Source organism: Podarcis erhardii (genome assembly GCF_964252035.2).
Source record: "Podarcis erhardii genome assembly, chromosome: 6".
Taxonomy (NCBI): Eukaryota; Metazoa; Chordata; class Lepidosauria; order Squamata; family Lacertidae; genus Podarcis; species Podarcis erhardii.
The window spans coordinates 34,922,988-34,946,867 of record NC_138510.1 but is presented as its reverse complement, the minus strand read 5'-3'; the positions used below and the strand labels follow the sequence as shown (position 1 = coordinate 34,946,867).

The 23,880-nt window shown below is 42.8% G+C and overlaps 2 protein-coding genes across 9 annotated transcripts in view; both read right to left on the bottom strand.

Moving 5' to 3' along the window:
- Positions 1–1,987: 1,987 nt before the first annotated feature.
- On the bottom strand, positions 1,988–11,333 carry NRAS (NRAS proto-oncogene, GTPase). The gene is made up of 6 exons (XM_081865066.1): positions 11,221–11,333; positions 8,773–8,899; positions 7,737–7,915; positions 5,952–6,111; positions 4,488–4,611; positions 1,988–3,883 (listed from the first exon to the last, which is right to left on the bottom strand). The coding sequence occupies exons 2-5, from the start codon at positions 8,881–8,883 to the stop codon at positions 4,492–4,494; spliced, it is 570 nt and encodes a 189-aa protein (XP_081721192.1). The 5' UTR covers positions 8,884–8,899; positions 11,221–11,333; the 3' UTR covers positions 1,988–3,883; positions 4,488–4,491.
- A 3,939-nt stretch (positions 11,334–15,272) lies between these two features.
- CSDE1 (cold shock domain containing E1) overlaps positions 15,273–23,880 on the bottom strand; it is a 28,193-nt gene continuing 19,585 nt past the window's right edge. For all 8 annotated transcript variants that reach the window (XM_081864908.1, XM_081864909.1, XM_081864910.1 and 5 more), the window contains 6 exons: positions 22,845–22,957; positions 21,462–21,581; positions 21,093–21,271; positions 20,374–20,537; positions 17,812–17,944; positions 15,273–16,580 (listed from right to left, as the gene is read on the bottom strand). In XM_081864908.1, the coding sequence (XP_081721034.1) occupies positions 16,533–16,580; positions 17,812–17,944; positions 20,374–20,537; positions 21,093–21,271; positions 21,462–21,581; positions 22,845–22,957 (757 nt within the window). In that variant the 3' untranslated portion in view covers positions 15,273–16,532. The remainder of the gene's footprint in view (positions 16,581–17,811; positions 17,945–20,373; positions 20,538–21,092; positions 21,272–21,461; positions 21,582–22,844; positions 22,958–23,880) is intronic.

Genomic DNA, 23,880 nt, shown 5'->3' with positions numbered 1-23,880 from the left:
CAGATCTCCTCCAGTCTGACATTCTGACCACTACACCATGCTAGCTTTCATATCAGCCTTTACTCAGGAACTTTCCACCATCACCCATGTATAACTAATGGAGAATCTCTAGTCCAGCTACAAAGTATGATTTAGGAAGGGGAAAACCCTCTAAGCTGAAGAGAGAACAGGAAACCTAGAGACTTCCCCCACGATAGACTTGTCTAAAGCAAGTGGGAGGTGAAGATAAAGACAGATAAGTGTAAATCAATTTCCTTACTGTCAGACAGAGTCTATGACACAGCAGCAGGCTTGCTGTGGTTTGATTGAGTAATATAGGGTTCAGACCAGTTCAGATCACTCCGTCATTACTTATAGATTTACACTGACTTTTAAGCAGGCTCATACTTCTTTGCCACTTAGAAGTTACTACTAGTATCCCAAGGTTGCAAACCGCTTTGAGATTTGTTTTCCCCTTAAAAATATAAAGCAGTATAGAAATGAAATGGATAATAAGAATTGCACACACACCAAGGAATAATATCAATGTATTTTAGAATTTATTTACAAACATTATTTGATTAAAACACAAAATGAGTGAGAAATGGATTACATAGTAATAGAGTTGACTTTAGTCCTTTGGTGACATGCCATGTTTAAATGCTGGGTTCTGATACTTCATTAAAAAGAGAGCCCATCCAGTGTTGTGCAATCACAGCTGAAGCATGCCAGCCACACAGAATCTACTGCCCCATATTAATTGTGATATTCTGCTGTAGGAAATGAGATTGCCTGTCAGCAAGAGCAAAACAGTGGCAGAATCAGTTATGTTAGAGACCAATTAAGACAAGACACCTTTTCTACTATCCAAATGGAAGGAAATTGGCAGAGTGTCACTCCCATAACTCATGAACATACAAGGGAGCTTTTCTTCAATTAGCTGTAAAATCAGTATAGATCTTATTAATGCAAACTTTGCCATTTGTTCATGTATATTACTATTATTTCTTGTAGCTTATGACCACCCTGTATTATGGTGGAGAATCTGAAGAGGCAAGCACCATTGTGAGCATTTTAAAATTATATTTAAACACCCCAGAACTCAAATTCACCAGGCAGCAAATAGGTACTTTCTTCCCTTTTCAACTCCATATCTGTGCTTTCTCTAACCATTAATTCAGTCACATGCGGCAAAACTGGCCACTTACAAAGGCACAGAGCAGAGGCAGGCAATGCTGCTGGGTCCCAATTGTCAGCCCACTAGTCAGGGAAGATGGGAAGATGTAACATCTGCAGGGTACCACCCCTGCCCCCGAGCCAGAAGAATTCAAGTAGTATTTTTAAAATCAATACCACAAATACCTTAAAAAATACTGACCACTAGTTTCAATTAATCAATTAGGTGTTCATCAGGGCACATAATAATAATAACAATAATAATTATTCTGAAGGTGGAAGAATGCTTTATCTCTAGAGATTGCAAAATTAGTCTAGTGAAGGAATATCATCTGCAGCAACTGGACTCAGATTAACAATGGGTGTAAAACTGGCCAATATCTTCTTCACTGCTGCTTTTACGCTGGCTAATATGCAGAAAGCTCAGCCAGAAATGACACTTAATCTTCAGGCTTCTCCAATATGTTAGCCACCCCTCCCAGTTTGGTGTCATCTGCAAATTTGATCAGGATGCCCTTGAGTCCATCATCCAAGTCGTTGATAAAGATGTTGAATAAGACCGGGCCCAAGACAGAACCCTGTGGCACCCCACTAGTCACTCTTCTCCAGGATGAAGAGGAACCATTGATGAGCACCCTTTGGTACAAGGGTGGTACAAGGACTGCCACTTTTATCTGGCAGTACTCCTATGTTCAACATCCTGAACAGCTACAAGATGAGCAGAAAATCAACAAATACTGCCCCCTCCATCAATGTACCTGTTACATTTATACATGTCATGCAAAAAGAAAGGGACATAGGAACTCTGGCCGTAAAAACAAAGGAAATGGACTTAAACAATGTACCACTTTATTGCTTAAGTGATACCAGCCCCTTAAGAAAGGGAGTTCTGTGATGTCTTAAGGCCGAGACCTGATTAACAGTTTACCTAGATGCAAGACATATTAACACCCTCTCAGAATACTGCACATCTCTGTAACAATACATCATCATCATCATATTAGGCAAGAGAAAAGCTATTTTAGGAAATAGGTGTCCACCATCTCGCTATTTGTGATTGCACAGTGATTTCTCCAACTTAGAGCTTGTACAGTAAAATGGCAACGTAATAAAACCACCAATAAAGGACTTACGGTCCTGTACTCCATTTCTACTGCAGTCTGGCCCCCGCTTAGGAAGAATTTATAAATGCAATAACCACAACATCTAGCAACGACATGTATGTATCAAACAACTACCACAGACAGCACTTTTGTACGAATTTCCATCATATCAAGCAAGAACACTTCGGAATCAAGGCAGTTCACATATTCAGTTGCAAAACAGGAACAAGACATGAGAACCAGGATCAAATATTATGGCTTTCAAATAAATAGTGGTTATCTAGTCAATCAGCTCTTTTCCCAGCAAATATTCATTTGAACAGAGAATTACGGGGCACACAGGCTCATGAAAAATCCAGTTCCAAAGTTCGTAAGGCTGAATACACAACAGCAATTTACTTCTTTATCCAAGCAGCATCAAACTGTGTGGCTAAATCCCTTTGTGTTCCCCTTTTGTTCCCTTAGCTCTTTACCTGTAGCTTAACTGCACAGCAGTCACCCGGAAAGAGCTTTCAAAGTATATAATCTTGATGAAGTGTGTTTCCCCCTGGTTCATTTTTCACAGATCAAAAATAAAGAGTCTGTGCCTGACAAAGGTGTTGAACGAATTAAAAAAAAGAGAGAGAGAAGTGCATAGAAAGCTGGGGCAGTTCAATCTTCTCTACATAGCCCTCACAGAGCCATGATTTATGACCGGCATCGGAGTAAATGTTAGTTTTAATATCCACGGCTGTTAACTGGGCCTGGTGAGAGGCACCAATGGCTTCCAGCATTGTCAAGGTGAGTTAAATGAAATGTATTTAACACTGGAGGATGGCGAATGACTGCTGGAGTTCCCCACAGGTCTTAAAGATCAATGTGTATTTCATGCAAGGTGCAGAGACGTCCTTGTGCATTACTGGGGAGGTGATATAGCTCAATGGCAGAACACATGCTCTGCATGTAGAAGGTTCCACATTCAATCCCCTGAAAGTCCTATTAAGAAGGATCAGTGAACAGAGCAGGGAAGGAGGACACTGGAAACGCACTGCAGGTCAAGAGCAGGCAGACCAAGGGTCTGAGGCAGGTTCAGGTGCTCAAGATGGGACAGCTAGGAACTTTGCAGGGTAAGTTTAAGGCCTGTCCTGCCTTTGCAAATAGGCACTTGGTTATTCAAGATCTCTTACTAGAAAGAAAGCCAAGGGCTAGAGGTCAAAATAAGTGCAATAAGTTGGTGTGCTATAGAAATATTTTAGATATACAGTGCAGGGGCATGCTGCTAGCATTTCCCTGTCCAAAAATGGTGGAGAGTCAGGCTTTTCAGAACAGTGTGATCACAATTTTCTCCAGCTTTCCTTCCAGAAACAGGTATATGGTCCTTTCCAAGTATTCGGTCTCTACAGTTTCACACACCAGTTCCTCTGTTTGAACCTATCCAAGAAAGAGGGGGTGGGGCTGGGGAAATCCACCACCAACAGAGGAGACTTTCTTTGCTTGCTCAGCTGAGCAAAGAGGTAGATGTTCAGAGACATTCTCTTCCGGTGCCGACAGAAAAGAATTAGAACTGGCACCAGGGTACTGGTGAAATGCAACAGTGGACTTAAGATTCACCCTCTAGCTGCACGTTGGCCAGATGTTTTTGACAGCTGAAACAAAGAGATACATCGTGTTAGTTTTGCTCCACTACATGCTCTATAACAGAAACAGGGCAAAGTTTAAGACTGCCAAAGCAGAGTCCCAGGAGAACTCCACATGCAGCATTAATTTCCAGTGAATCAAACCTACAAAAACCAAGAAAGCTGTAGAGTTTGCCCAGGATAATGACGCTAGAGCAGAGGGAACATGCTGTAGGCATTTTATCCCTATCAGATAAGGGATTGGTAGATTTTTATGTTATTTAAACTTCTATTTTTAAAAGAGGCTATAGAGACCTGACACCTATTACATGAACTTTAGCATTAGGAAGCTACAGCCCCTATGTCAGAGGTTTCCAAAGATTTTTGCCAAGCCCTTTTTGTCTATTTGAGCTTTGTAGGAGCCTGCTTTAAAGATGCAAACTGACAAGTCCTTCTTATGAGGCATTCATCTGCATTTTCTCCAGTTTGCCACTCAGCTTTGTGACTCTCGCCGTCTCCTACGCCTACTTTGCAAAACTTGTTTGTATCACTGTCCTTCAAAATAAGAGATTTCTTCAACAACACTGTGCCCTCATATTTCTCAATCACTTCTTTAGCAGAAACTGCCACCCACCTGATCACATCACAAGGCACGAGAGTCCCATGCAGCCTTGATTCCCATCTTCGCTGCTGTTGAGTCTTTTCATACGATATTGGCGGATCTCCCTCACCAGTGTGTAAAAGGCATCTTCAACACCCTGAACGGGAAAGATACTCTGGTCAGAAACAAGTGCTTCTGAGCCTAGGAGATGTTTTCTTTGTTGCCCCTTCTCCACACATCCCTCTTGAAAGGTTTCATGTCAAATTTACTGAGCGAGGGACTGCATTATAGTCGTCGGCAGAATCAATGCAAGAAATAGGGGAACCCTACTCCCACACTCTCCCTTATATACACCCACCCCCATTCACACATAAAAACATACATACACCTCAACCACCACCATTCATTCATTCACATTCACTAATGAACAACAGCAGCCATTGGACTTGAAAATAAAATAATGAAACTGGGGTTGAGGAGGTGATTTTTGTGGGTATTACACAGCACATGGGGGGAGGGTTAATCCTTCCCTCCCTAACTGTAATCACCATGAAGATTGCCCACCCCTACCTGTGTGGCAAATAGGCTTAAAAAGAGCTTCTTATTTTGAGCCAACATGAGGGTGCTGTTGTTATTTTTGAAACCTAATTGCCACACCCAAAAGGGGTGTGTGTGTGCCACATGTGCCATGGAAGTCTAACCCTTTCCTCCCAAGCCACAAACGTGCCCACAAGACATCAATCAGGTAGGCTTGGGAAAAAACCTCCTATTGACATTAATTAAATGTTTCAGGCCTGATTGCTGCATGCATGGCATTTGGGGCAGTGGAGAGGGGAGAAAAGGGTTAACCCCAGCTGTGATTCCCCCCAGAAAGAGTCATCCCTACATGACAAGGTAAAGGTAAAGGGACCCCTGACCATTAGGTCCAGTCGTGGCCGACTCTGGGGCTGCGGCGCTCATCTCGCTCTATGGGCCAAGGGAGCCGGCGTACAGCTTCCAGGTCATGTGGCCAGCATGACTAAGCTGCTTCTGGCGAACCAGAGCAGCACACGGAAATGCCGTTTACCTTCCCGCCGGAGCGGTACCTATTTATCTACTTGCACTTTGCTGTGCTTTCGAACTGCTAGGTGGGCAGGAGCAGGGACTGAGTAACGGGAGCTCACCCCGTCGTGGGGATTCAAACCGCTGACCTTCTGATCAGCAAGTCCTAGGCTCTGTGGTTTAACCCACAGCGCCACCCGCGTCCCTACATGACAAATAGGGTTTAAAAAAAGCTTCCACTTTCATCAGTGGAACCTTACTCCTCACATTCAGGAAGTGTGCTTGTTTTTGTGTGTGTGTGTTTTTTAAGGTTCCAAGTTTATGCAGCCTATAGAATAGTACTCCTACCAACAAGCTCCAACCCTCTGCCTGCCTAGTGCTGGCTTCTCAATCAGTGTACCAGAACAGTGCTGGCAGTTCTCAAGAGAGCAAAGCAGAAGCACAAGAATCCATTACCTGTCTCGTTTTGGCAGATGTTTCAATGAAGGGAATCCCATAGCTCTTGGCTACTTCATGAGCTTGTTTGGTATCTACTGTCCGTGTTGGCAAGTCGCATTTGTTTCCCACTAACACCATTGGTACGTCTTCAGAATCTTTCACTCTTTTAATCTGCTCTCTGGAGAAATGGGTGGGAAGAGATCACAGCCTCTACGTTTCAATTTTACATGCTGTTAAAATTGTCATTGCTCCCAAAACATGGCAGCTGCACCTGGCTGCTTCTCTTCTGACTTCAGATAATGAAAAATCCTGCAGTTCAGAGCAATGCCATAAGGTGCTCTTATGATATCACATGATTGCATAATTTCATATAAGCTGTCCTTCTGAATTGAAAGTGGGATAGAAATCAAATCAGCATACCATTAACTACCGTATTTTTCGCCCTATAAGACGCACTTTTCCCCCTCCAAAAATGAAGGGGAAATGTGTGTGCGTCTTATGGGGCGAATGCAGGCTCCTTGGCTTCAGCGATAGCAACGCGAAGCCTCCAAAGCCTGTGCTCCGGAGGCTTCGCATTGCTTCCACTGAAGCCAGGAGAGTCTGCTCTTTGAGGCTGGCGGTAGGGAAAGCAGCGCTTCCCCCATCGCCGGCCCCAGAGGATGGGGGGCAGCAGGAAGGCGCGCGACGCCTTCCCGCTACTCCCCAACCCGGCTTTGAGGCTGGCGGTGGGGAAAGCAGCGCTTCCCCCATCGCCAGCCCCAGAGGATGGGGGGCAGCAGGAAGGCGCGTGACGCCTTCCCGCTACTCTCCAACCCTCCTGTGGGCTTTTGCGGGACATGGGGGAATTCCCCCACCTCCCGCAAAAGCAGGCAAAAGCCGTGTGCTCTTTAAAGGGGCTCTGTGACTTCTGCTGGCTTTTCTACAGGGGGGGGGAATTCCCCCACCTCCTAGAAAAGCCTGCAGGAGCCGCGCACCCTTTAAAGAGCGCGCCGCTCTTGGGGGCTTTTCCCCGAGGAGGGAGAAGGGACTGACTGGCCGTTTCAGTCCCTTCTCCCTCCTGGTCGAAAAGCCCGCAGGAGTCACGCTGGGCTCCTGTGGGCTTTTGCGGGAGGTGGGGGAATTCCTCCACCTCCCACAAAAGCAGGGAGAAGGTCTTGGAGTAGCGCACAGGCTGCGTGCAGCCTGTCCACTGCTCCCAGAGCTGCGGGGGGGAAATCATATTTTTTTACTTGATTTCCCCCCCCTGAAAACTAGGTGCGTCCTATGGGCCGGTGCGTCCTATAGGGCGAAAAATATGGTATATGAACCAAGTAATGAGAACAGAAAGGTGCTCCAACCATCCTTTTATTAACCTGAGTATGATCCTCTCCATCCCTTCCTATGCCAGGGCAGCTATCACAATGGTCTCCTATTTCTCCAGAACTATTTTGAATATTTGATCAGGTAATGGTATTTGATTGATTAATGAGCAAACACCTGTTGAACAGCATATTCAGCTGTACATAAACTCCTGAGCTTCGGAATGCCCAGTTTGATTTCAAACCACACAGGCAAATGAAAATGCTTTACCAGATAGCAGCTGACTGACAGGTGGGCAGCCCTCACCTAATTGTCAAAACAGTCTATGGGGGTTGGAGGAGGTCAGGATCTGACCTGCTGGCAGGACCCAGTTACCACCTCTGTTCTAGACATGACTACCAACCACTTTAGCAATACAGTCTATTCAAGGGCCACGGTGGATTTTGACTCAGCACTAGCACGCAGCTGTGCCTTTCCCACCTCTTTCCTGCAAACACAGCTTACCTGTAAAGATTGATATCTGCAAATGATTTGCTGTTGTTGATGGCGAACACACATAGAAAGCCTTCCCCAGTTCTCATGTACTGATCTCTCATGGCGCTATACTCTTCTTGCCCTGCTGTGTCCAGGATATCTAACAAACAGGTCTCTCCATCAATAACTACCTGTTTACGGTAAGAGTCCTGTGGGAAAGAAGTATAGTTTCAGGACTAAGCATGATCTGATCCACCAAATCCTGTTTGCCACACACTTCAATACACTGTGATGATCCACAGTTTCGAAATCAGCCCTTCTCCAATCTTTACTGTATTCGGTGATTTAAAGGATGACGTGCTTCCAGAAGCATGAGCTGTTGGGGGATTCCACACATGCCTGTTTACAAGCTATTTGTTCAATCAACTGAAGAACCTCACGATCTCTTTTCAAACAAGAAAAGACATCAGTTGAGATTTTGAAAACATGGGAGTTTCTGGTAAAGTTCCAGAAACCAAACTTAGAAAAAGGGAGGAATCTGTGTCCCAGTTATGGGAGAGCTCTGTCCCTCATCCTTTTAATCCTACAGCAACCTCTGCCCCCAATTTCTCCCAATTATTCGCCAAATAATTCCCAAAATTCAAATATTTTAATTTGGCTACACATACTGGGTGGTGTCTGGCTAAATCATACTCAGAGTAGCTCCATTGGAACCAGTGGATTTATGTTAGCATAACTACAGTAATTTAATCTCACTGATTTCAATGATTTAAAAAGATACCACTGATTAACAGTTAAGCAGATCTGAAAAAATATCAATACTTTTGCAAAAAAGTTCTGAGCTTCCTGATATTATAAGGATAAATGAACCCATATTTTCTGTCCACTTCTCTAAAGACGGGATAAGTTTAATGAGTGTAACTCTGGGTTTCTAACACTTAGCACTGACGACAGTATGCTGCACCTCTTGTATGCTGGTAGCACAGCAAACACAAGAAACATAGGTTCATATCATACACACACAGTCAATAAGGTCCCAAGGCTGAAAATGCCTGCAGGAGCTCACCTCGATAGTGGGATCATATTCATCTACAAAGTGATTCTGGATGAGCTGGATGGTTAGGGCACTTTTCCCAACACCACCAGCTCCTACCACCACCAGCTTGTATTCAGTCATCGCCCTCCTCAGGGACCTGTTGGCAGGACAGATACATTAGCAGAGCCAAGATCTCCAAGGGAATGTCTTTCAGAAACACATAGCAAATGCAGAGACAGAATAAAAATTCTGAACACCCAACATGTTTGGTAATGTAGTAGCCAGCAAGAGGGCTTTACCACAGGCTGAAAGGCAGATGATAAATTAAACAAAACAAGGCCAAACTCAGTCTGAGAATTCATGGATGATTGATCTGGACCCAACCCCAACCCCAACCCCCCAATACAGGCTCAGCAGTGTAAGATCTTAGACCTGGGCTGCAATATTGTACACATTTACCTGAGAGAAAGTTCTGTGGGGTTTACTTTTGAGTAGGCATGCACAGGATTGCATTATTAGCCTAGGTAGCCACTGGCTCAAATCCATTCTCTACCACAGGAGTGGAGAAGCTTGGTCAGCCTCTGGCCACATTCCTTTCATGGCAACCTGTTTGGGGCCACATGCCAGTAGTGAGCATGGCCAGAACATTAGTGGGGGGAGCAACTGTAGATATATGTTTGTACTGTAAGTTACACATCCCTCTCTTAACTCCAGCCAGGCAAACAAGAAATGTTATCAGAAGTCAAAGGCACATTCCAGACAGGCAAAAATATTTAAGGAGGGGTGTGGCTCGGGAGTCTGTGTGGCCTAGGAAGAGTCTTGTGGGCCAGGTAGAGAGGCCTGGAGAGACACATATGGCCCCTGGGCCCGAGGGTCCCCTTATTATCACAACACTGTGAAGCAGTTTAGGTTGAGCAGCAGCTTGCACAAGGCCATTAAGGAACTTTTACAGCGGAAAGAAAGTTACTGGGTGGTGCTGGGCAAGCTACTGCTCAACCTAAACTGATGTGAGAATAAGATGAAAAATATGTAAATGATTTCTGAATAGGAAACTGGAGTCAATTTTGAGATGGATGATGATAACCCAGCTGAAACTCAATTCAGATAAGATAGAGCTGCTCTGAATGGGGAATCTGACTGATCTGGATAGAGAAGACAACTGGCCTCAGACTGTATTGCATTTCCTGAAGTGCGATATCAATATTTGTAGTTTGAAGTGCAGCTGACATCTGTGGTTAGCAGATTTGTATGGCCTCAACATTATGTTGTCCTTAAAAACTTATCTTTTGGTCCAATTTCTCTTAAAGGTTGCTCTTTTAGAATTGGTAATTTTGGTGCAGAGAGTTCTGTCTATTAGCAATTTATACTGATGTTTTAAAACTGTTTTTAACTAGCTTAGGTTTTTAAATGACTGCAAATACTGCTGCTGTTATATTTTGTATATGTACGGTTTTATGCAATCTGCACTGGATGGCTTTGCACAGAAGGCTAGCATACAAATGATTTTATAAACAGAAATGTTGTTTCAATACAGAGCATACAGTGAATAGATTTAGGCGGTGTCTTGTGTCAAAACATTTCAGAACACAAACTTGTGGCAGAGAAAGCTATCAAGCCACAATGGCTATATTCCACCTCCACTGACAGCATTCGGTGCGCCTCCAAATACAGTGGTACCTCGGGTTAAGTACTTAATTCGTTCCGGAGGTCTGTTCTTAACCTGAAACTGTTCTTAACCTGAAGCACCACTTTAGCTAATGGGGCCTCCCGCTGCTGCCGCGCCACGGGAGCACAATTTCTGTTCTCATCCTGAAGCAAAGTTCTTAACCCGAGGTAATATTTCTGGGTTAGTGGAGTCTGTAACCTGAAGCGTATGTAACCCGAGGTATCACCGTACCAGCGGCTGGGAATCGCAGGTGGGCAGAGGTGTCCTGCTTTCCGGCTTCCCACAGACACTGTGGGTACAGGATGTTAAGACTACAGTACTAGATGGACCACTGGCCTGGATCCATCATCAGGGCTCTTCTTACGTTCACTCGCGTCTCGCCTGCGACTGCCAACGTCTGATGTCCAGAGGGGGGCAAAGGCGAGCCCCGCTTGGCAGCCCCAACACCCCATCTCTCTGCACGCCTTGGGACCACCAAGGGCAGCCGGGCAGCCCCCGGAGGTTCCTTCCCCATACGAGAAGGGCAGCGAAAGGGGGTCGCCCACTAAGCCCTCAGGCTGCCGGCCCCCAAACAGACAGAGCCGCTGAGATAGAGCCCCCAGCAGCCCGCATGGAGGTCCAGGGGAGAAGCGGCTCCAGCGGAAGGGACGGGCACACCCAACCCGGGCAGCGAACCAAGAGCCGCCCAAGGCAGCGTCTCCCGGCACCAGGCGGAGAAAAACAGCGCCGCACCTTCCCGACCAGCCCCTCAGCCCGAAGGGGAGACGGGGCTGCCCTGCCTCCCCCTTGCCTCCTTACGACTCGCCTCTCACCTCACTTCCAGGCTCCGCAGCCGCCAGAACGCCCTTCCCAAAATCGGTCCTTCCGACCCGCCGTACAGATGACGTCATCCCCCGGCACCGGAAGCATTCGGAGACCTGGCTCGCTTGGGCGGGGCTAACCGAAAGCAAAGGCTCCGCGGGGAGCGCTGGGCGGCTGGATGTGGTTGTCCTTTTGCCTGGCGAGAGCAGGTGGGAGGAGGGCTCGCGGGACGGCGCTGCCCACCCCAGTTGCGGCAAGCAGGAAGGAAGGGCGGCGCCGGATTCGTTGTGGCAGGAGTCCGAAGCCAAACGCAATGCCCGCTGCAGCCCCCGGGAGTTGATGGAAGTCGCTTTCTTCAGGACCACAGCAGTGGCTTATGGAGCCAGGTGGCGCTGAATTGTAGCCCTCCGTCTGTTGTCGGACTACACGGATCCGGAGTGGGGTCCCTAAGATGGTTGGATGGCGCCTTGTACGCCGCCTCCTCCTGCACCAGCTTAGCTGCAGCTGCAGCTGCTACAGCCAAGCTGGTCACAAACGTATTGCTTTGCTTTCCTAGGGAAACCCAGCCAGATGGGTGGGGTATCATCATCATCATCCTTTGGGCTACATCAGCAAAACTGGGAGGGTGGCCTTGTCGTCGCCCAGAGCCTCCATACACAGGGCTTGCGCCCTGGGGAGGTCACTTGGCAGCGGTTGGACTTCACCCCTGAGGCACACTCTATTCTCGAGGCAGGTGGAGGCCAACATCATCATCCCTGCCCATCAGACACACTTGTGTGTCCATTGTAGCTGCTGCTACATATTCTCACAATGATCTCATGCTGCCTTTTTAAAGTGGTCATGGCAGGGGATTGAATGCAGGACCTTGCACATGTTATCACTTACAGAGCACGGGTCCCACTGGAGTGTGAATGAAAAGAATTGAACTTTTCAAAATCCCTTCTCACTAGAAGATAGTGTGCTTTTGTGAAAATGTGACAGTAAGAGCTGTTCGACAGTGGAATTTGCTGCCAAGGTGTGTGGTGGAGTCTCCTTTGGAGGTCTTTAAGCAGAGGCTTGACAACCATATGTCAGGAGTGCTCTGATGGTGTTTCCTGCTTGGCAGGGGGTTGGACTCGATGGCCCTTGTGGTCTCTTCCAACTCTATGATTCTATGATTCTATGTGCTCTTTGCATGGTGTCCCACCCTCGCTCTTTTCCCCTTTTCTCACTATGTGAACAGACCAATGCTACAGTTCTTTCCCCGTCACCTCTGAATCCAGCTAGACTTGGCTTCTACTCAAGCCTCTTAAGATAGGAGAGGGGGAGATAATATACTGAAAACACATGTTTTACACCCAACACCCACCCTATAATGGTCAATAGGTACTTCATGACACTTGTAAAATCACAGTGGGCACCCAGTGATACCATTATAGCAAAAATAGTATATATGCCTAACATAAGCAAGTGTTTTATGAAATCATATATAGAGATAGTGAATAAAGAGAACCTTTATCCACAAACACTTGAAATCAGTTGTATAATGAAGCTGAAATTCATTAGATTCAGGATAGCCAAAATAAAGTTACTTTCTTACAATATAATTAACAAGATCCTATGTAAACTACTTTGAGGGTTGTTTTTTTACAATCAAACTGTATAAATTTTATTAAATAAATAAAACATCAAAACTGTTCAGAGAAAGTAATAGCAGCTGCATTGTGTACACACATGCACAAGAGCAGGAGTCTGTTATTGATTTCTTGTTCTTGTGCCTTCTGGAAACATCTAGTTGGCAACATGCTAGACATGTTGACCAACTTTAGAGTGTGATCGGTTTTTACCAAAGCACTTATACTTTGTATAAACAAATAGCTGCATATGTACTACACACTGAGAATAACTATTGTCAGAATCTGTCTATGAACTCATTTATCAGTCTGATAATTTCATTGCAGAAAGGATTTATGGGTAGTAGAAAATTAAGTTTTAATCAAGAGTAGACCCATTGAAATTAAGAAACATGAGATTAAGTTAGGTACATTAATTTCAGCACATCTGCTCGGTGTAAAATTTAGTTGAATACCACCCATGATGAGGATGTATCAGCTATGGAAGTAACTAATCACTTGGTACCATTATTTGAAGATATATCATGCTTTTCCTAGGAGTATTCCTGCTTACCACCCCCCACCCCACCAATAAAGTAAGCTTTCAGACAATGCCTTTGGCTTATTTAGAGATAGTTCTGAAGTTGATGGCATGCTAGTATCTTTGACATTTTGGTTTATCTAATCTAATAGACATTATATTACATTGTTCCCAGTGGAATATTGGTACATGCTATTGTTTAGCAAGTGTAATTGATATCAAGTCATTTAAAGAGGCACCCTTTTTATATATAATTTGCAATGTTTTGCTTAAATGAAAGAAAACGTGAATGGAATTGGAAGTAGACTACTTTTATGGGAAAAGAATATGTTTTTGTTCAAATACAGAGAAATCTGAAGTTGGATTTATTCCCCAGCAACCGACTTCTCAAGCTACTCCCAAATTTTGGCTGACAAGAACTGAACTCTCTCAACCCTAATATACTGCAGGGAAGAAATGTTTTAAAGCACCATTGTGGAGAGGTACTGTAGACTCATCCCCTGTATGTTCTAAGCGTACAAACCTAATCCGTCCACCCCTGCTTTATAGCACAACGATGATATGTACATATTAATGTTGTGCACCAGATCTGAGTGAAAACCATATCACAAACTGAATTGGGCAGATCTGGGCTTTGACTGTTTGGTTGAGACTGCCATGGGTCTAGTCAGCCCACCCATAGTGAATTGGGGCGATCTCAGAAAGTGGAGTGGTCAGGTGGGTAGGGGAAGAGGAAAGGGGAAGGCAAGCCAAGCAGCCTCTGCAAGATTGAAGAGATGCGTGACACAATTTGCAGAAGGGCTTTCAAATTGTTGCCACATTACACTTTGAATTAGACCTGCCAGTTCCCAGCACAACCTTAACAAGTGAGAGAGTGCAATCCTACTGGCTGCAGGCATCTGTTTTGCATTCCCTGCAGAGGTGGTGTTGGTGAAGCACACTGCAGTAATTAACTCTCTGCTCACCTGCTGCTGAGTGGAAGGTTCAGTCCTGCTCTCTACACTGTGGTCAGGAGAGCAGGGGAAAGGAAATGCTGCATTTCCTTGTCTTCCCACTCCTGGGCACATTTAATAGAGGTTAAGATTCTGATTATACGTGAGGGCTGGTCCCCAAATCCATTTGCAGGCCAGATCTAGTTGGGGCCTAGCGGCAGACCAGGAATACGCACAGCCCTAGGACACATGCACAAGAAATGACTGCATTGAGGTGGTGTGTAAAGTTTCTAATGCAACTGCATGACAAGCTTAATAATTTGCCTGCAAATTATTGGGGTGGGGTATGCAAACACACAGTTGTGTCAAAGTTTCAGCATACCAGTAAGAAAGGTTTCCTGGCAAATTTTAATCGGAATACGTGCCCTAAATTAATGACAACAAATCTGAGATGTTTGAATATAGTGAGTGTGTGTGTATGTATGAAGAACATCTTTAATTTTACATGTTGCATAAATCTCAAGATTCTGTCTCATAGTCCAAAATGTTTGAACTGAAATCTTTGATACTAAAAAAAAAAAAAAAAAAAATGCAATCAGTGTGGTTTTAAGTGTTATCTTTTAAAAATCTTGAAATTATTCTAATTCTACTTAGACATGGCAATTTCAACTTCAGCTACCCAGTGTGACTGGTATGACATCCATTTCACTGTGGGATGTGTGGAAGAGACCCCCTGCCTGGGGGAAAAAACCACTGTTCCTTGCCAACCTGTGCTCAGCATCTGACCTCATACCATCCAAGGACATGTGCTCTGTACCAGTGAAACCCTTACCAGTAGGTTACAACACTTCACTGAGCCAGATCATCCTTACAGGGGCTGGACAAAGTGTCTAGAATGGCCTGAGAATACAGAAGTTAGTCAACTCTGATCTATACCACATGGAGTATATTTTGCGACTAGGAATAGTCTTAATGAAGGAGTTACAAGATTGAGGCAGTTTTTCAAAATCAGTAAAACTTTATTCTATTTCCATTCTTCGCCATTAACAGAAAAATTGGAGAAAGCAATGTTTGTTTTACAAAGATAATGCATCTCCCAGAGAAGAAAAACCCTAAATTGAGAATAGAGGTAACATGGGAAAAAAACACAGTACTGCCCTCTATTCAAAGAAAATAACTCCTGATCTTTTTGGTTAAAGTAATACTTAGACCAATCATTTAGTTTGCTCGCTTGATAAAGTGTGGCTGAGGAAGGGGAGGGAGGGGAGAGAAGGGGCCTGGAGGGAGAAAAAAAAAAAGCACACAGACATCAACTATTTCACCTTGATGAAAGTCTCAATACAGCTATGGAAAGCCTAAGTATTCTTTTACAGTACACTGGGTGCTGGCTGCAAAAAAAAAAAAATGTATTCACTTCAGGCACAACTTTTTAAATTTTTTATTCAGTAAAATAAACTGGGTTTAGAAGCTGCAGTGTTCTAAGCAGCAGCAAATTTGTGCATTGTTTTAAATATCTTTAAGTTATCACACTGATGGCACACCTCATCCTTATGAAATTCTGCACTGTGCATGCTAATTGAAGATAATTACAAAAACTATCAAGTCTACTCTGGAAGATACTTTCAATGTGATCTAGGAGATAACGTTGCTTGCTATATGGACTTTAGTTTAAATGAGACATACAAAACATTTTAACATTTGGCCATCAACTTAAGGAACTGGTTTGAGTGCTCATACAGGATTCTATATAAACAGTTGGTATATTCATCCTCATATGGTCCTCAAAACTAGAGCAGAATGAACAGGAACTTAACCTCTCCTGTCTTAAGAGAGAGTAAAGCAACTGAAAGCTAAGGCATTGTAACACCTTGGCAAGATGTGAATTAAGGAAATATATATATAGATAGATATATGTATATCCTTTCAGTGCAGAATTTCATAAGGTCTACCAGAGTAGAACTGTCTATAATGTTTACTTAAAGAGGCAAAGTAGATTTGCAGTTACCAGTTGCGTTAAATGCACCATTCAAAAAGCTTCTAACACGTGATACTATAAGGCGCCACCTTAGGTTCTCCAGGATGCAACTGTGCATATTTTAAAACTGTTTCATAAATTTATTTTTAAACATAACATGAGGAAGGTGTTAAAACTGGTGTAATAGCTCTTTAGAATTTGGAAGGGATGAATATGGGGATATTCAGTACCCTTCACCAGACCCCACCACTTGCTCCAACATAGTTATTTGCTTTGAGACCAGTTAGTCGATAACACCAGCTTGACGAATCTTTCTTTCTGCACCAAATCCCTGTAAATAGTGAAGTAACTGAATGAGTTTAAATTGGAACTTGAAATCATGAATAAGGAAAATAAAGAGAGCTGCAAACAGTCACATATAATCAATATTGCTAGTGGGCATATTAGAAGGAAATCCTTTATTCATTTTCATAACATGCTCTCCTCCACTGCCATCTGTCCACACCCAATCATGCCACATGCCCCCTTGATGCTATTCCACCTCTTGTGCTATCACTCCTTATTAACCTGTCTCTCTGTCTGTCTCTACCATGTTTAAACATCCTATTTTCTAAAAATAGAAACCTCCATTGACTCAACCTCAACTTCTAATTGCCAGCTGCTTGCTCCTTTTCCTACAAATTCATGGGCAGTTTATTCATGCATTTTTGCCTTCCTTCCTTCCCGTTCTATTCTTGACTCCACTGACTGCTTTTGCTAGAAATAACACATATTTTGCTACAAAACCTAAAGCTCTGTGAGGTGCCCTTGCCCTTTCCAACTAGATCCCTTTAGCACAGAGGAGTTTTTCCGCAATTTACACAACACTTAGTCCCCTCACCAACCTTGAAGACTACTCTACACAATATTCCCCAAATCTCTTCACTGGCATCCTTAAAAAAAATAATAAAAAAAAATATCAGCAGATTCTCCACATCTTTACCATTAAAACTCTCCAGTTTTACCAAGTCTTTTTAGCCCTTGGTCTGCCAGTTACACCCTTGCTAATGACAGCACTTTCTTATAGAATCCTCTGCAATCTCGGTCTTCTAAGATAACTTAAACATTTAGTACCTCTTCTCTGCCATCAAATCCCTCTTTTTTCAAAGGGTTTTTGGCTGACCCATTACCTTCATTCTTATATGTAAGTAAATCTTCTCACACATTCATGTGTTCCTACCATTTTCTATCCCCCCTTTTGTTTATTTTGGAATTACACACACTAGAGAAGAGGCACTCTAAAATCTTGCACTGTGTTCCAGTTTATCATTTAAGTCCTTTGTACTTCCATGTTCAACTCACAGTCTCAGCAACCTAAGAAATCCAGCATTCTGTCTCAACTGCCTTTGGAAAAAAATGAGTTCCTAAAGTATTTTTATGTCCTTCCATCTTTTGCTGATTATTAACATTTACTAGAATTCCTACCAATTAAAAGGAAGTTGCTTGGCTTCTTATCCAGTATGTCACAGAAGCAGAAATCCCAGTGTTATGACCACACATCAGGCAAATATCCTATAACATACCTTTGAATTATCCGGTCCCCTTGGCTGACGAAGAACAGTTAGACGAGGAGCGCTGGCATCATCCAAAGTAATGCTCTTTAAGCGATTAACAAGTCTATCAGGACGTGGAGCAGCTATGGCCTTAGCACCTTCACTGTTAATAGAAACAAACTAAATCATTAGGGGAAACATGTAGATGTGTATTTTAATGTTTTTTTGTTTTTTTAAGAGAGAAAAAGCCAACTTTCTACTATAACAGCATTCATGCTGGTTATTAGTATCTTTTTCCACACTGCCTGGAATAACTGTTTAATTTTGAAGGGGGATTCAGTGCAAGATATATGGACACCCTACAATGACAAATGTAGTTTTGATGTTGGATAAAATTCCATTATCAAAATGCATCCTAACAGGTAGATGCATTCCTAATCTGCAGTAATATTATGCTCATGGTAGTAATCATGGCATGCATGCAAGTTTCACTGAGTTAAGACTGCAGCTTTAATAGATATAAGTGTGCTTCTGGACTGCCAGTATCTTTAGTACTCTGGCATGTAGACAATGCTCAACTATTATTCATCTGTATTTGCACATTTCCCATTAGACACCAGTACTGAACAGTCCCCTTACTAAGTAAGTTGTGGACCAATGCAGGGGGCTTCAAATTAGGTAAAGGGAATCCCTGAGAATGTTTCTCCCACCCAAAGACCCACATCTCTCCCAAATGTAGATAAAATCTCAGACTGTACGTGCAATCTGAGGATTCCAAGAGGCAAAGGAGGGGAGTGAGTATACACACAAAGTGAAAGAGAAGATAAGCTGTTTGGAATGCAAGTGAGCTTTCTACTGAGCCAACCCCCAGAAGTCATAAACCATGTGAAAACCTTTCATAAACTATGATTACAAAGTGGAAATATGTTAGAATTTGAAATGCCTATCTTGTTTCTGCACACATGCAAAGCAAAGCTAACAGTAATGGGAATGCAGGAAGCAAGAAAATATGAGTAAAACAGGATTACAAAAACATGAAGTACAAAAGTGCAAGAAATCCACAGCATAAGTTGGAGACATGAAAGTGCCAAGAAAGGTACAATGAAAGAAATACTGCAGCTAATAAATGAAATACAATTTTGTGCTAAGAATGACAATTGGAATGGTAGAATAAGATAAAAATGTTTTGAAGTGGTTTCACTGATACTAATACTACAACCTTTAGGGTAAGTATAACTGTGCTTCAGCCTTAATGTTAAAAAAAAAACCACCAATGATAACTGAATTATAGGGTAAGAAAGAACCGAGAAGGAAAACAGTAATGAAAGTATAGTGATTTTTGTGCACACAATGGTTTGTGTCCAAATGCAAGTACAGGCAGGGACCACTTAAGGCGTGCCCGACATATGACTGACTGTGCACGCACACATTGCGCTGAAGCCAGAAGTGATCCCAAAAGTCACAAAAAGGGGTGGAATGGGGTGTTTGAATTTTTTAAAAAGGTTTCAAATGCACATGGATTAACTTAAAACATACAGTGCCTTGGAACGTAACCCCCTTGTAAACTGGGAGTTGCCTGTAGAAGACTGTTCACAAAACCTGGCTTTCCCAACCCTCCCCATAACTACAGCATATAGGGAGCTTTGCTGTCACAAGATGGCCCCACCCAATTTCTGGTTTTCCCATTGCTGCCCCAGACCTCTCCTGAGAGTCCCAATCCCCTGCACCTTTTTTGGTGGGGGGGGGGCTGAAGGAGGCTTAAATACAAAAAAAAGAGGACAGGTAAGTCATGTTGCATGAGTGATCATTTGTTCACAACCCATTATGTTTCGCAGATCCAAAAAAAATGGGAGAATAGGATGTTAAAGAGCTGATAGAACAAAATATATAAAGAGTAACTACTCAAGGAATTAATACATTTAGGAAATGGTCCTTGCACAGTATCTGGAGTACTGATGATTTTTTTTTTTTAAGGTTTTGGAAATGAGTGGCACAGTAGTATTTCAAGCTTACAAATGTGTAAAATGAGTTCCTGAAAGGAACAGGTGAAGAAATAGAACATTAAAAGTTTATTAACGAACAGAGGGGGAAACCCAAACAGATGTATGTTGAATGCTAAAGAAATCAGCTCATGAAAGACATCTTTGATGTGGCACTACTTAACTATCAGCTCTTGCCAACATGGCTGTGCTGGCAGAGGCTGTTGACAGCTATCTAGTCCAAAACATCTGGAGTGCACAGAGTTGGGGAAGGCTGCTATAAATGGAGAGAATCAATGAATGGAGTATGTAGAACAATATGGTGCAAAGTAGGCCAATTTCCTCCTCCTCTTTCCCAATTTTTCCTTTTAAACCAACACTCTCAACATTAACTCATCCCATGTGGTACAAAGAAGGGAAAGAAGGGCCACTGAAAGGCCCCTATACACAAAGCTTAATAGATTTTCAATAATTTGTTCATCAGCAGCTACTTTCAAGATTCCAACTTGAGGCAGCTCAAGGATGTCTGCCCATTTCCTATCAAGAAATCAGATCAGGATTGCTTGGTTTCCCCCCTGCAAGAGAGTAAGGTAAATTAGTATCTTTTGCTTACCTAACACGCCACACATTACAGGCACTGCATTTCCCTGTGCGTTGATTGAGGATGACTGAAAACTCTACTTCGTCACCAGCCTGCAGTTCCACACCATCCTGGACTTCTTTCACGTGAAAAAAGAGCTTTTTGCTGTCACCCACTTCATAGTTTATGAAACCAAACTGAAAAAGGAATGGAAATTGTCTTCTCAATTGCACAACATGAGCAATCAAATTGTTTACAAGTAGGACTGAAATTTATTTAGAGACAGCACATAATTTAGACTATTTAGGGTGATACTCAAAGATAGTCATACTCAAAGTAGACCCACTGAAATAAATGGATTCTACTATCATCTTAAACGTTTCCTGACAAAAGGGGATGCGGATCTCATTTTTGGAAAAAACATTTTAGCCCCGCCCGATAAGATACTAAAAGAGAAAACATTTGTAACAGGTCTCTCCATGGTCAATAATATTTTCATACTTCCTGGCTTCTGTCAAGATTCAAGAACTGTTATCTTGTCTTTTACACCCAAATGAAAGTTATAAATTCAGCTAATTCAACTGTTTGAAGGTAAAACTTGGGGCCTTCAAAATCTAGCTGGGTGCAAAAGAACAAGAATGCTATGTTAAATTCCAACCATTTCCTTCCAGTATTTAAACAGAGGAGGCCCTAATGCAGAAAAATCACCCAAACAGCAAAGACATGGCTTGCATCTCAAGAAGTCCTCTCACCTGATCTTTCACACATTCCACGGTGGCTCTGCGGAAAGGTGTAATGTTACAAGCCATTGTTTGTCCATTTTGACCAAGGACACAAAGCTGGAACTTTACGGTTTCTCCTTTTTGCAGACAGTCCCCCTTGTTTGCCATACCAACAATTCCAAAAGGATAGACTTCACCTTTCATTTCTCCTGGAGAAGCAAGCATAACACAAAGACGTGTCATGGTTAAGAATTCTCAAGTAGCAGCTTCCATGTCATTTAGACATCACATTGTAACATGCAAGTCTCACTTCAACCAACTTTCCTAGAAAGATTCATTAGGGTACCAAACCAACTATGGAATTAGATCAGCATACTACTGGAAAGGCACACTACTCACCATCTTCCATGACTTCAATCATTCCCTGGTATTCAGTCTGGGTGGGATCTACACTCCTGAGAGGACGAATTACTTTACCCGTGTAAACAGCTGGATCAGCCTCATCCGTGATGCCATTCACTATAAAACAAGGTCATCCGCATTACAAGTGACAATCTTTCCCAAAGAACTTTATGGAGCTTAGCAGAGTCACCCTATATCAAGTAAAACCTGTCCTACCATGGCTAAAGGTATGGAAAATGCAGGGGGGGGGGGATGGAATCTAGGTAGAATGTTAGCCCTTAATACTTTTTTCCTAATATTTGCTATCTGGAAACACAGTAGTACATCACTAGATGTCATGGGAAAGCCTCTGAGAATACTGAAAACAGCAATTCATCCACATACTGTCAATACTGGCTTTTCTTCATATGTTTGGGAAGGGCACAAAGTACACCTAACTATGCACTTCACGTTTTCCTTGTATATGGAACCTGATGGGATCACATTCCAATGTGCAACTCCCCACATACATTCTAAGATGTAACACTACATCTCTAGCACGGAAGTTTAAATAAGCTCACTGGGTAGCTACACTGTCAATTTTTCTACTGCAGTGTTTCCCAATACTGAGTAGTGCAATTCTCCAATTTGTGGCAATTATAGGGTAAAGTTGTTTAGTTCTATATCCTTGCTATTCAGTTTCCAATACAGAGTTCCGAAATATTTTATATCAGAATCCGCAACCCATATGAAGACAGTAAGGCTCCCACACTTCAGTCAAAATACCACATAGGAATACAGAGCCAAACAACACTTTATAGCAAGGGTGAGGAACCCTTTTGGGTTCCACAGGCTAGATCCTGATCAGGATCAGCCTCACAGACCAAATATGACAGGTGCGTGGAGCCAGCCATCTGCCAATCACACATCATCATGATATCATGATTGATTGATTGATTGATTTGTACTCCACACTTGACAAAATCCTTTGTGGTGTTCCCAAGCAAGAAGGCTATGTTTTAATTTGCAAGTTTTTTACTGTTTTCACAGCAGCAGTGGTAGCTGCAGCAGCTGCTGTCAACTTATTTGTCCCCTTTGTCCTGCTTTTCATGTCATATATGTGTTAGTTTTATCTAATCCAAAATACTAATAGAACAGGTTTGTAATTAGCCTTGTTTCTAAGCAAGAATTGCCGTCAGGCAACCAAGATAGATCTAATTCTCACTTCTAGTTTTGGATAATAAACCATTACAGTGGAACAGTCCGAGGCTGGAATTAAGTTCCTATTTTTCAAAACTGGGATAAATGCAACAAGCAGGCACCCACAAAATTGTCAGCGCCAAGTACATACCATTTGAGGACCAATATTTGGCTTTAAAAGAAATTTAAAAACAGCTTTACCTGCATGTGTCTTGTTGACTTTCTCTGCACTGACTTTGTTTCCTTTGCCTTTTGATAAGCTGTATTCAACCATATCGCCAAGTTCCAGGCTATCGATATCACCACAGAATTCACTGCAAACAATTATAAAGAAATCTTGAGTCTGCATAAATGTAACCAAGAATGCCATCCCAACAAATTTACATTTTTAGCAAACCAATACAAATGGGATGGTATTGAGACTCTAATTTCTTTTCAAGCGTTCACAGTGCAGCAGGCTGCATATCATGTAGAAGACCTAATTTATTAACCAGAGGTCAAATGTTTACTTTATATAAGAGCCCTATGCAACACCCATAGCATGTCACTATCAATAACATTACAAATGGATCTTCCATGAGTATTTTTTACATCAGCCATTATTTGTGTAAATCAGAATAAGCTTATAAAATGTGAATATGCAGCATATATAAAGTGGGGATGTTTATGTCACTAGTATAGGAGCAAAAAACCTATGCCCTCAGCATATGCTGTACAACTCACATTAGCCTAACTAAGCACAATTACTAGTCAGAGACAATGGGAGTTGTAGTCCAGTTTAGAGAGCAATATATCAAAGCTACAGTGGTACCTCTAGTTACAAACTTAATTTGTTCTGGAGGTCCGTTCTTAACCTGAAACTATTCTTAACTAGAGGCGTGCTTTCACTAATGGGGCCTCTTGCAGCTGCTGCGCCGCTGGCACATGATTTCCATTCTCATCCTGGGGCAAAGTTTTCAACTCGAAGTAACTCTTCTAGGTTAGCAGAGTTTGTAACCTGAGGCGTTTGTAACTCGAGGTACCACTGTATATCTATTTTGCTATTGTCAGTGACTGAAAGGTCTTTAACTTGTTACACACATACACTGGAATAATACTTTTGATAAGCTTTGTAAAGGTAAAGGACCTCTGGACAGTTAAGTCCAGTCAAAGGCGACTATGGGGTGTGGCGCTCATCTTGCGTCATGCGGCCAGCATGACTAAACCGCTTCTGGCGCAGCGGAATACCAATGGGTGT